General features: G+C 46.3%; 1 protein-coding gene across 1 annotated transcript in view; it reads right to left on the bottom strand.

The window, feature by feature from the left end:
- LOC104124402 (fibrillin-2) overlaps nucleotides 1-12,676 on the bottom strand; it is a 121,153-nt gene that overhangs the window by 85,628 nt on the left and 22,849 nt on the right. Inside the window, 2 exon segments of the mRNA XM_035892341.1 lie at nucleotides 7,503-7,598; nucleotides 10,663-10,758. Coding sequence (XP_035748234.1) covers nucleotides 7,503-7,598; nucleotides 10,663-10,758 — 192 coding nt within the window.

Below are 12,676 nucleotides of genomic sequence, written 5' to 3'. Positions count from 1 at the left end.
ACTATGGAAGACCAGGAGATATTCCCTGCCTTTTCCGTAGACGTTACACGTCTAGGACCTGTGCCGGCTCTAATCCTTGCTTTTTTTCACATGTTTGAAACACTCTGTACAATGATAGGGCTTTGTTTTCTTGCACTGGCTAATGAAGAGCCAGAACCCAGACACTGGATGCCATTTTTAAGTTTGCTACTGTCTTTACATGGACACAATCCCTTCCAAGGCTGTTCACGGGATACAGGACTTGGGAACAACCGTGCAAGGCTTCAAAAGCACAGCTGGCTTTCAACTCAGCCCAGAAGTGTTTGCATGGAAGAACACCACCCCATGAGGTGTTGGTTAAACATTTGAAAACCTTGCACCATTAAGAGGAGAGGACATGCAAACCTAGCAGACTTAGCAAGGGCCTTCTGAACGGGACAAATCATAGGAACCACAGACATGAAGATCCATGAAGATCAAGAATGTTACCCTAAAATTTTTTTTTCCAAAGTAAAAGAAGATGTTCTTTCACAACCCAAAACGTTCTATGATTCTAAGAGGTAGAAACTGGCATTCACAGTGAAGCCTTCAGCATTCAGATGGAAAAAACCCAAATCAAACCTAATCCTTGGAATGCAGGAGGAGCTTCCACACCTTCACCCAAGTCAAACATTGTCACCTTTTAACAACAAATTTTTTTCCTACTTGAAGGAAGGTGAAATCAGAGATGTGACATCAAAACGTTTCATTTTTCTGTAAAACTATTAAAAAAAATTGGCCTCTCTCCCCACAGATTCATTTTTTCTGTACTGCAGCTTTTCCTCCAACACTGATGTAATGCAAGTTCATGTTACCGAAGGCTGCTGGGGTTGTACAACACATTCACTAGTTCTTCATCCCTGAAGATGTCAAGTAGAAGGAGGAAATGATGCTAAGGTTCTCTGAGTACTTAGCTATTAAGGTATTTACCTCTGAAGTGGAGTATTTCCGGAATGAAGTGTGAAGGCAGTTAGATTGCTCCCGTTACAAAGCAGCCTCTTACCAGAGCCCTCAGCTGTTGAACACGCCGCTTGTTGAGCGTATACCAGCAGAAGCTGTCGCTTAGCATTCGGGAACTTAGTTTATTCTAGTTTAAAAGTGAAATTATCTTTTGTTATAGTTATAGCAAAATAAAATCAAATTGAAGCCCTAAATAACTCTGTAATCAGATAGATCGGTGGGGTTTGAATGCCTTCTTTTCATCAGCACAGATGGGCACATTTTTCAGCGCTTGCCAGTCTAAACTGATACCCCAAGCCTTGTAGGGAAGCACGCCTCCAGAGAGCAAAGGGACAGCTCACGGCCACACTAGAAACAACGGCGACTGTGCAAAGCTAACAAGCTTTTCAGAGAGTCCTGACTCCTCAGCACAGATATTAGCTGGACTAATGGCAGCTCTGTGTTCTTTGAAACAAGTTGGTAGGGTTAGGGTAACGGTTGGACTTGATGATCTTAAAGGTCTCTTCCCACCTAAATGATTCTCTGATTCTAAGTTAGTATCTCTGCGTGGCATTACCTTCTGTACATGCCATCATCTGAGATCATGGCACCGCATCGTGCCTTGCAGCAGCGTGAAGCCTACAGACAACCGACTTTACACTGGTTAGGCATTTACTGATTTTAAATCTGTAAGGATGAATTGGTCTGAAGTCCAACATCAAACAAGCCAGTGCACGACAACCAGAGACTCTTGCCAAAACCCTCCTACATATGGATTAGCCACAACAGGTCCTCAAAAACCCCATCCCTCTCAGTCTGAAGACTCCAGAGATGAGATTCACTTATTAAATGTAGGGAAGTCCATAGTCCAAATGTCTGCAGCAGAACCAATCACTGCTCTGTATACGCTCACCTAAAGGCAATGTCTGCATTTGGTCAGTGAACCCTGCCCCTCGGTGCTGTTATCACTCCATCATCTCTAAAATTTCATGGCACGCTGTGCTCAACTGGACACATCTACCCACAGAGGTCTAAGGTGAGGCTGTGTAGTGCCAGGGGGCTCCAGCACATTCCTGAGGAAGACAGCCAGTCGAAACCAACCTCCTTGTTACAAACATGATCTGGTTTTTCCAATTTGAACTTGTTTTCCTCCAGCTTTCAGTCCCTTTGCCTTGCTTCAGCAGAAGGACCTGGGTCAGCCCCTGCTTTCACAGGTTGCCACATTTTACAAGAAAGACTTTACTGCTAAGGGACATCCCACCTCCCGTGACACTGCCAACTATCTGCTCCTGCCAGCGTGTGCACTGCTGATGAGGGTCCAGTCCTCAAGCTATAAAGTGTGTTCAACCAAAACCAGCTCTTGATCCAGAACCAGCCCACCACAGCAGCATGAACTGGATCAAGTCTATCCCTCCCAATGAACTGGTCTCTTCACACAACTTTTCAGCCTGAGGCATCTTATGGTTTATGTAATGCTGTGGCTCCAGCCTGGAGATGGCTTATTTGGGAACACCAATCAGAGCAAATGCACAGCTGATTGTATCTCAACACACAGCCCTACCTCAGTCATGCTCTTATCACCGTCAGCAGTTCATTTACCACAGAATCACAGAATGGCAAGGGTTGGAAGGGACCTCAGGAGATCATCCAGTCCAACCCCCCTCCTCAAGCAGGTTCTCCTAGACCATGTTACACAGGACTTTGTCCAGGTGGGCTTTGAATATCTCCAGAGGAGACTCCACAACCCCCCTGGGCAGCCTGGGCCAGTGCTCCGTCACCCTCAGAGCACAGAAGTTCTTCCTCAAGTTCAACTGGAACCTCTTATGTTTCAGTTTGTACCCATTGCCCCTTGTCCTGGCGCTGGGCACCACTGGGAAGAGTCTGGCTCCATCCTCGTGACCCCCACCCTTGAGATATTTGTAGGTGTTGATGAGATCCCCTCTCAGCCTTCTCTTCTCCAGGCTGAACAAGCCCAGCTCTCTCAGCCTTTCCTCGTAGGGGAGATGCTACAGTACCTTTATCATCCTAGTTGCTCTCCTCTGGACTCTTTCTAGGAGTTCCTCATCCTCCTTGAACTGGGGAGCCCAGAACTGGACCCAGTGCTCCAGGTGGGGTCTCAGCAGGGCAGAGCAGAGGGGGAGGAGAACCTCCCTCGCCCTGCTGGCCACACTCCCCTTAATGCACCCCAGGATGCCATTGGCCTTCTTGGCAACAAGGGCACACTGCTGGCTCAAGGTCAGGTTGTCATCCTGCAACCCTTTGGTGACTCCTCACGGTCCCTGTGCTGCAGCAAAATGTCTATTATTTTACAGAGAAATGTAACAGGGCAATGCAATGCCCAACCGAGCGCAAGCAGTGGGCCAGACTCAGGATGGAGGAGCAGAGCTCATACTGCTTTGTCCAATGCAACGAACATAACATCTCCACGTTATCCAGCTACGATTCAAACCAACTGCCCCATTTCAGTAATGGGGCTGGGAGAGATGGAGAGATGTATCCTACAACACATCCTCTCTTCTGCAGGCGGAGTGCGGTCTGCTCTGCCAACCCAGATGGTTCCTATCAGGAATCATCTCACAGCACAGAATGGAGGGAAATGCCTGTACGTATCACATTATCTCTGCTTTCTTTCCCAAAAGGCAGCGAAAGCCAGCTTAAACTGCCTGTCGTTTTCTTTGTAGCCAGGACAATCTCTCATTTTGTGCTCTGGAAGCAGCAGACACAACGATGCTAGAGCGCATTCTTACTGCCTCACGCCAGCAGAGTGCTTGCCCTTAGTAGTGAGCAATGGTTCCCCACGAAAAACATGGCAGTAGCTTCTCTGAGTGGGAAGGAGGAAGGTGAATGACATCTCACTAGACAGTCACTGGCATTCGTGGAAGCTCGCTGCCCGCAGAGATGCAGGCAGGAATCTGAGGAATTTCCAGAGTACCCGGCCACGCACCCAGCCGTGCTACGACAGCATCCCTACGGAGCCTTGGGCTGAAACCTGTCCTTCCTACAGACGAAGCCAGTGGGTTTCAGGCTCTGCTTTGAATCAATCTTTCTTCAAAAAAAACCCCAAAACAATCTTTAAGAACGAGACTCAGAGCTACAACTGAGAGCTATGGATGATCCGTGTTGCCTCCAAACCCGCTACTTGAGTCGCCCGTTACTGGAGACTCCCAAGGATCCCTATAAACACATCAAATACCACGGCTGCCTTAAATGGAGAAACTGAACAGAAATTCAACAGCGGTCATGTCTCCAGCAAGTCTGACGTGCTTAGGGACTCCATCTTACCCAGCCTAGTGATGGAGCAGGAATTCATTTTCTCCTCGGAATTCATTTTCTCCTTGGAAGGGTTAAGTTCTTCACCGTCACACTCATTATTCTTGGTAGGTCAGTCACAACCACCTCACCTGGCTGCAAACTCACAGACCGCCCAGCCAGGAGCCTCTTTGAAAAGTGTAACTTTTAACATCTCTTAGCAAAGCAAGCACTCTGTTTGTCTTGGCAGGGAAGACCTGTGTATACACAGCTGGAGAGCTTGTTTTGTCTCTTAGTACAAGTCTGGACTAAACCAAATCTCTAAAGGCTTTGTAAAAATGCTCTCTTTATTTAAAGAATTTTATACATTACAAGATGTCTCCAAAGCCTGCCCCTGCTAAGACCTCTCCTTTCCCTGCCTCTTCCACTCTCTCCCCTACTCCCTCTGCTACCATGCACACAGGGTCAGGACACAGTTGGATTTTTCAGTCCCCCCTGACGTTGCTGTATCCAGAAGTTTCTTGAAGAAATTCCCATCTTTCTTTTCAAACACAGCCAATGTCCATATCAACTGATGAATCCCAATACCTTAGATCCCCGTGAGCTGGAAAAGAAAGCAGCTTTACAGATACAGCTGTAGAGCTCGGGTTTAGGGGTTTAAGGGAAGGAATCTTGCAAGGTAGAGCCTTCAAAGGAGAAAGGCTGTTACCATAAACCCCTCCATAACTAAAGCAATGCATATCTGCACGTGCATGTGTGCTAGAAAAAGGCAGGGAGAGAGCTTAAAGAATATATAACTGCAGTGCTCAACCGCTATATCTGTTTGCAGGAGAGTACAAAGGAGACTGGAACCATGAAAGGTGACTTCAGTAAATATGTGCGGAGGCTTTTAAAGAGCTTTCCCTTCTCTGCATCCAATAAATGTGAGGCTTAAACCACAGCAGAGGCCTTTTATGGGGCACCTGCACCATTAGGTTCAGTGGATACTTCTGCAACCCAGGGAACGTTGGACAACTATGTTGAGTTCTGCGGATTTCTGCTGGCCGCTGTTCAAGCAGGGCTGACTGATGCCTGGGCTACCGGAAACCAACTGTTATTCCTATCTCACCCTCTAAATCACATTGCCAAGAATCCCCAACTTGGAAAAAAAAAACATTAAAGGCAAGAGCAGTCCAATCCTTGGACATGGAGTTAAACAGAATTAGCCCCATCTCGGGAAAATGAGAGGCTAGAAAAGCAGAATATTTCCAGGGTGCTTTGATCTTAATCCTGCGAGTTTGCACATTGGCTTCATGTTTCAGTTTCATTTCTGCTCTGTGCCACTCTGACCCTTGCCAAAAATCATATCAGAGCAGTGTCGTGAGATGTCCATCTAAGCCAAGAGGGAAGGGAGAAACTTTGTGTCTCGGCCAAAACCTCAGCCATACCCACACTGCCCAAATGTAAATCTGATCTAGCCGCTCCGCACACATTGGCTGGATGAAATATAGCAAAGCCACATGTCACCAAGAGCCATATTCTTAGCTGGTAAAAACTGTGGTTCCTAGTGGAGCTGTTTTGATTCATACTGGATGAGCAGCTGGCATCAAACCGCATGAGGTTTACAGTAAACCAAAGTTGGCTTATGTTTCCCTTCAAAACATTTTTGCTAAAATAAGGTTCTTTCATGGAAAACCTTAAGTTCTCATCATAATTTTCAAGGTTTTTCAAGTAAATATAGTGCTAAACCATAAAAATAATTTTGCCAAGGTTAGAGTATTGACCTTTGGGGTCTCAGGTCCATGTTGATTTGAAAATTATTGGCTGTTAGCATGGGTGACATCATTAGTTTTAATTTTTGATGGTACATGGTATTGACCTCCTTCACCCCAAAGTAATTGCCTCCTGAAGCACACAGGACAGGTCAAACTCAGGCAATAAATTGAGTTGCTGCAGGAATTTGATTCTATAGAGTGAGAGAGGCAGGAGGCTGCAGAAATGGTCTTACTGATAAGGGAGCTGAGTGCTCGCCCGGGGAACTGCCGTCTACCCGTGTCTGACGGAGTTCCTGTGCGAGCTGGCCAAGTCCTTAAACCAGCATTTTGCACGTGGTCACTAACTGCGTGTGGTCCCTGACTCCTCTGCAGGAGCAGCAGCGAGTCGTACTTGTGGTGCTGAGCAGGATCAGTGAACGCTGAGAGTCCTGCAAGTCCAGCTCAGGGTAACTCAGGATGGGCACCAAAATTAGCTGGCTGTATTGGGTCTGACTGGGATGGAGTTAACTTTCCTCATCGTGGTGCTGTGTTTTGCTTTTGTAGCTAAAACAGCACGGATAACACCCCACTGTTTCAGCCGCTGCTGAACAGTGCTTGCACAGCGTCAAGGCTTGCTCTCCAGCTCCAGTCCAGTGGGCTGGGGCTGGGCAAGAGACTGGGAGGGGACACATCTGGGACAGGTGACCCGAACAGACCAAAGGGATGTTCCACGCCATATGACGCCATGCTCAGCAATAAAACCTCAGGGAAAGAAGGAGGAAGGGAGGATATAAGGTGGGTGTGGCGTTTGTCTTCCCAAGCCACCATTACAGGTGTGGAGGTCCTGTTTCCCAGGAATTGGCTGGACATCTGCCCGCCAATGGGAAGCAGTGAATCGATTCCTTATTTTGCTTTGCTACCACACAGAGCTTTTGCTTTCCTTATTAAACTGATATTATCGTGATCCATGAGTCTTTTTGCCTTCCTTCTATCTTCTACCCATCCCAAAGGAGAAGGGAGTGCCTAAGACATCAGATGGGTCTTTGGCTGCTGGCTGGGGTCAACCCACCACGCTGGCATGCTTGAAAATTTTGGCTTACGTCTCTTTTCCGTTCTCTCTTAGACTTTAGGAAGGGACTGATGGTGTCACCTTCCCTTCATGAGGATGCTGTGGTAAGGGGCTTCCTGGCATTTCTAAGCCACTCCCAGGCTATCAAGACAAGCAACAGGGAAATGCCCAAGACAAAAATACCCTTGTTGTACTCAGCATAGGGGTTTATTGATGTCTAACAAACAGCTTCAAGGGGCCACCTTGGGGTGAGGAGGATCCAGAGACATCAAACACCCTTTCAGCCAGTGGGCACTTCACATCCTGCCCATGGAATAACCAGGGATGTCAGAGAGTGCTTTGGGCAGGAGGTGGTCATTACAGGCTCTATCATCAGGCAGAGGAATCGAGCAGAAATTCACATAAAATTGAGTATCTTTAATACGCATACTTAAATATACAACTCCCGATCCTATGCTCTGTCGGTGATAATATAATGAAAACGTGTTCCTTACCTCTCTCACACTGGGGCCCGGTGAATCCATAGACACAAGCGCATCGGTTGGGTCCAATACATCGACCTCCATTCTGACAGCCGTTTTCACAGACAGCTATTTTGAAATGGAAAGAGAGATCAGTGATTTCTGCTCTTAGTGAAACCTCGGTGTGAGACATGTGATGCTGGCAGGACTTGGAGTATCACCTACTTCGTGTTGTTCACCCATCAGGAGTCTCCTCCACACAGTGAACACACGGAGAAAAGTCTGCTATTTTTTCCTGGAAAATTACTTCCTGTTTATGAATGAAGCCATTTATAAAAAGGCCATAAACCCTTATTTCATTTGAGAGGATTTCCTGTGCTCTGGAATCTCAGTTCATTCAAGTCAGCATTGGGATTTAAATGTCAAGGTCAAGATGATACAAATGAGAAACTGCAAAAAGGCAAATGTTTAATGTATGACAACAGTGAAATGTGAGGAGAGGAGACTTGTTTGCCATTTAATCCCACGTACCCAAAGCAAAGAAGAACCAGTCGTCTCAGCATGCAAGTATTCCTTGACTTAAAATTAGACCTGCTACCCTTCGTTGAAAACCTGCGGTCAATAGTCTAGGACTGAAGTCAAAGGAGTAGGGTGCTGGTTAGGTCCTGGGCTGAGGCTAAGCTCATTGAACAGCACATAGAAACGCTTCTGCGCACGACGAGCAATTGCTGGTTGTGACAGATGCCATTGACCTATTAAAATCTCAGCAGCTGTAACAACTAACGAGAGGAGTACCCTTAGGACCCTTCCTAAAGTTCCCGTACAGAGCTTCACTCTCTGAGCCACTCAGTTGCCCAACAACTGGCACATTGAAGATGAGGAGAATATAATCTCATGAAAGGTGAGGCCCACAGCAATCCTGTACGATGCCTCAGTGTGGCCCTCACTGCTCTAGGGCCAAGCTCGGAGCTGCAGAGTGGCCAGGTACTGCTGCATTTCACAGCCTTCAAAGGTTACACCCAGCTTAGAGCCAAGGACGCCGAAATCTGCTCTGCTGGGACGCTGCCAGTGGGACTCTCCATTGTTCCCCACCCTGTCAATGATGTCTTGCCAATATCTGAACCATTATGAAAACTCTACTGAGGATATTATAGGTGGAGCTGGTAGCAGCACATAATTAAGGTTGCCTAGCACGTTCCATTGTAAGCTGTGCTTTGCTGTTACTTATAATTTTCCCAACCTTCAGCTGTTCAGAATGAAATTTTCCATATGGTGTGTCTGCCTTTAGTCAAACTTTTTGGAAAGTTTCAGCAAAAATGAATCAGTGTATTGGGTCAAGCTGCACAGCGCTGTGCTTTCTATCGGCATGCAGAAAGGTGTTGATAACCCACCAGTGTTTTGGCTACTGCTGAGCAGTGCTCGAACAGCATCAAGGCTGGGTCTCCAACATTCTCCCCCCACCACCAGTGGGATGGAAGGGGGCAAGATCTTGGAGGGGACGTAGCCAAGACACCTGACCCAAACCAACCAAAGGGATGTTCCATACCATATGGCGTCAGCTCAGATATAAAAACTAAGGGAAAAGGAAGAGGGGGGGGGGGCATTCGTCTTTTATGACATTTTGTCTTCCGGAGCAACAGCTCTGCACGCTGAAGCCCTGCTTCCCAGGAAGTGGACATCGCCTGCTAATGGGAAGTAGAGAATAAAATCTTGTTTTCCTTTTGCTACTGCACACAGCTTTTGCTTTTTATTCAACTTCCTTTATCTTGACTCATGAGTTTTCTTTCTTTTCCATCTCATTCCCTCCCCATCTGGCCGCCTGAAGAGGGAAGTGATAGAGCGTCCAGCCAAGGTCAAACCACCACAATCAGTCATAGCTGAGGATAATTTTAGGGGAATTATGGCGTTTTGCTCATCTTTAAAACAATTTTCTCATAGACTTCACTGAGAACTTTAGTGATTCTTACATTGATACAGGGATTTGAAGCTTACCTGGAAAGTTCCATTTGGGCAGTGATTATTTCAAAATTATTGTGCATACTTGCTTACGAGACACTTATTAAAGACGGCACCTAAGTTGCTTGGTTGTTAATTCTACAACGTGCATGAGCAGTGATTTAAAACTGTCAAACACCTTTCACAAGAAACTAGAGGACAAAACTGAATTTCTTCTTATGAAAGGTATAGATGCCTTGACAAAATAGAAAAACGAGTCATAAAGCATTGTAACATTTCTTTCAATGACTATATTGAGGTTTCCCTATAGAAAGCCAGTGTTGTCAAATCAACAGAACTAAAACTTGAAACCCCCCCCAGGCATAATTTATAATAAAAAAATGTTGGTTGGTTTGGGGTTTTTTGGTTTTCTTCTTCTAATTGAAAGAAGACTTCATTCAAGCTAAACTGAAGGTTTCCCACAAAAAGCCCATTCCCAGAGAATATGCTGTTTGTCTAAAACTGTTTACAGAGAAATGATACCTAATATACATATATATTTGTATATACATATAGTTGTATATATAGAATCATAGAATCGTTGAGGTTGGAAAAGCCCTTTCAGATCCCCAAGCCCAACCATTCCCCTAACCCTGCCATCCCACTACTAAACCCTGGCCCTCAGCACCTTGTCTGCCCGGCTTTTAAATCCCCCCAGGAATGGGGACTCGACCCCATCCAGTGCCTGACAGCCCTTTTGGGGAAGAAATTTTTCCTAATGTCCAACCTAAACCTGCCCTGGCGCAACTTCAGACCATTTCCCCTCGTCCTGCCGCCCGTTATCGGGGAGAAGAGGCCGCCCCCCCCGGCTCCCCCCTCCTCTCAGGCAGTTGTAGGGAGCGATGAGGGCTCCCCTCAGCCTCCTCTGCTCCAGGCTGAACACCCCCAGCTCTCCTAGCCGCTCCCCAGCAGCCTGGGGCTCCAGACCCCTCCCCAGCTCCGCTGCCCTTCTCTGGCCATGTTCCAGCAATGCAACGTCTTTCTAGTAGTGAAGGTCCCAAAAATATCTATTTACAGTGAAATTATCTCTCTATATATATCTATACCCCCTAAGGAGAGCGGGCTGAGATTCCATTGGGGAGGCCAGTACAGCGATGACATCAAAGAGCACATCAGCGTGTGCAAGGTGACCTTTTCAGTCACAAGGCTGCAGGAACACAGCCTTGCCCGTCAGCTCACCGGCGTTGCAGGTACTTACGCTGCCCGCAGTATGTTCCAGTATAGCCTTTCTGGCAGAGGCAGGACTCCTCATTGCAGCTCCCGCCGTTCATGCATCTCACGTTGCAGGTTTGGACTGTGGAGAAGAGCAGGGAAATATTACATGACGATGTCTGTGACGGGAGGGGAAACGCCTCACCTGTAACGGGTGTTCAAAATGTCCTCGTCTCAGTGCAGAAGCTAAGGGTGATGTTAAACGGAGAGGCTGCTGGCTCCCCGTGGGAGGGTATGAGCCCATGGTGTGGCTAAAGGCTTGCTCTTCTACTGAGATAGAATTACTCCAGAGGTGCTTGCAAAAGTAAATGCCATAGCCTGTTCTTTAGTGCCTAGACACTAAGACATTTTGATTGGTTTTATTTTACATTTTTATTTGGTTTATTGTACATTTTACCTGTACCTGGTAGTACTGAACTGTTCAGATAGGGGAAAGCCATGAACACGATGGGCGGTGTGAAACCAGGAGCCATTTAGAGGATGGAATTCTTCAAGTCCATCTCATGCAGAGCAAGGTATCATCGTTCTCTTAGGGCAAACAGTTTTTAGAGTCATATAAACGACCCCATTCCGCAGAAACCATCATTTTACTTCATTAAGGGATTTACCCCAATTAAACATCTGCAGCTTTGTCCTTTCTCCAGGACACCCTGCCACAGAAAACGTCACTGCGAGTGAGGGCGTGTTTCCTGATATCTCCCTTTCTTTGGTAACGCCATCATTCTAAACGAGTCTTTCTTTTAGGATACTACACTTTGCAAACTTTTTTATTATTCTTTTAGATTATTGCTCCATTTTAAAACCACACTTGTCACATTCTGGGCTGTCTAATCTTTAAAACACCTTCATATTAAAAGACCTATGAGATGGTTGGGGGGATGGAATTTCTTTGATAGAGGAAAACCATCAACTTTTTAAGATGTTTCTCTTCCTTTTACAACTACTGTGTGGCCTGATTGGTGAGATTCATTTAATACAAGAGGGGTTTTTTTATGAAATCTGAAAAGAAAAGCACGTATCATCTATTCTTCTATGTTAGAGTCCAGCTTTCACACTAGATTATGAGACCTGGAATGTGACTTTTGCGCTGCAGGAAAACAATAGCAATAAATAAGAGTCGGGAAGTTTTATACTGATGTAGACACAAAGCCAGTATTGCCTTTAACTCTTTCATCACCATTCAGGGTTTGAGGAATGTGGTATTAAAGTAGAAGAGCCCAAAAGGGGAGGTTTACTGCTAAACATTGAGTTACAAATACAGGTCAAAGAGTTTTCATTCTTCCCTGAAACACCCGGAACAACGCATTCTTCCTCTGTAAGATGTGACAACTCAAATGGCAAGTGCCTGAGGTTATAGCAAGTTATGTGAAAACTGTTTTTCGGCGCGTACACCACAGTTCGTGTCTGCCAGGGATAGGAGGGGCCGTGACTTGGCAGCTTGAAGAAGGTGGGGCTGGAAAGTGCCGATGTGAGTGGATGCTCAGCTGTGGCTTGTGTCTTCTCCATGCATGCAACAGCAGTTCCAAGCAGGGAAAAGCTGGGGCCAGTGCAAGTGAAATGCCTGTCCAAAAGGTAGTGAGACTCAAACGTGTCCAATAGGGATAATGATATGGTTGACGCCTTGTTCATAGGAAGCCTGAAAGGAAGGAGGAGTGGAATGGGAAGTCTCAGAGCTTTGCGTTCGAAATGCTCGGCACATGTGCTGTACATTTAATCCATGCATTGCTAGTGTGGTTTGAATTAGTCATGATGTCTACTATCCTTCCTATTGCTCTACGGCCAGAGATCAGGCCAAATTTAGATGAAAGCTTAATCATTAAGGAAACGAAGCTTGAGGCTTCAAAGCATTGCCCAGATTGTCAGACAGGAGACCGGTCTCTCTGGGAAAAGGCACGGTTTCCAGCACATGCTCACCCTACACCCCTCACTACAATTAATCAGCCCTGGGAAAGCAATTACACAGAGCAAATCTGGGAGGGCTGCCCAGAGAGAGAGGTAGC

Source organism: Egretta garzetta, unplaced genomic scaffold (genome assembly GCF_000687185.1).
Source record: "Egretta garzetta isolate BGI_Z169 unplaced genomic scaffold, ASM68718v1 scaffold4, whole genome shotgun sequence".
Taxonomy (NCBI): domain Eukaryota; kingdom Metazoa; phylum Chordata; class Aves; order Pelecaniformes; family Ardeidae; genus Egretta; species Egretta garzetta.
The sequence above is the reverse complement of the archived record's forward strand: the minus strand, read 5'-3'. Positions and strand labels throughout refer to the sequence as shown.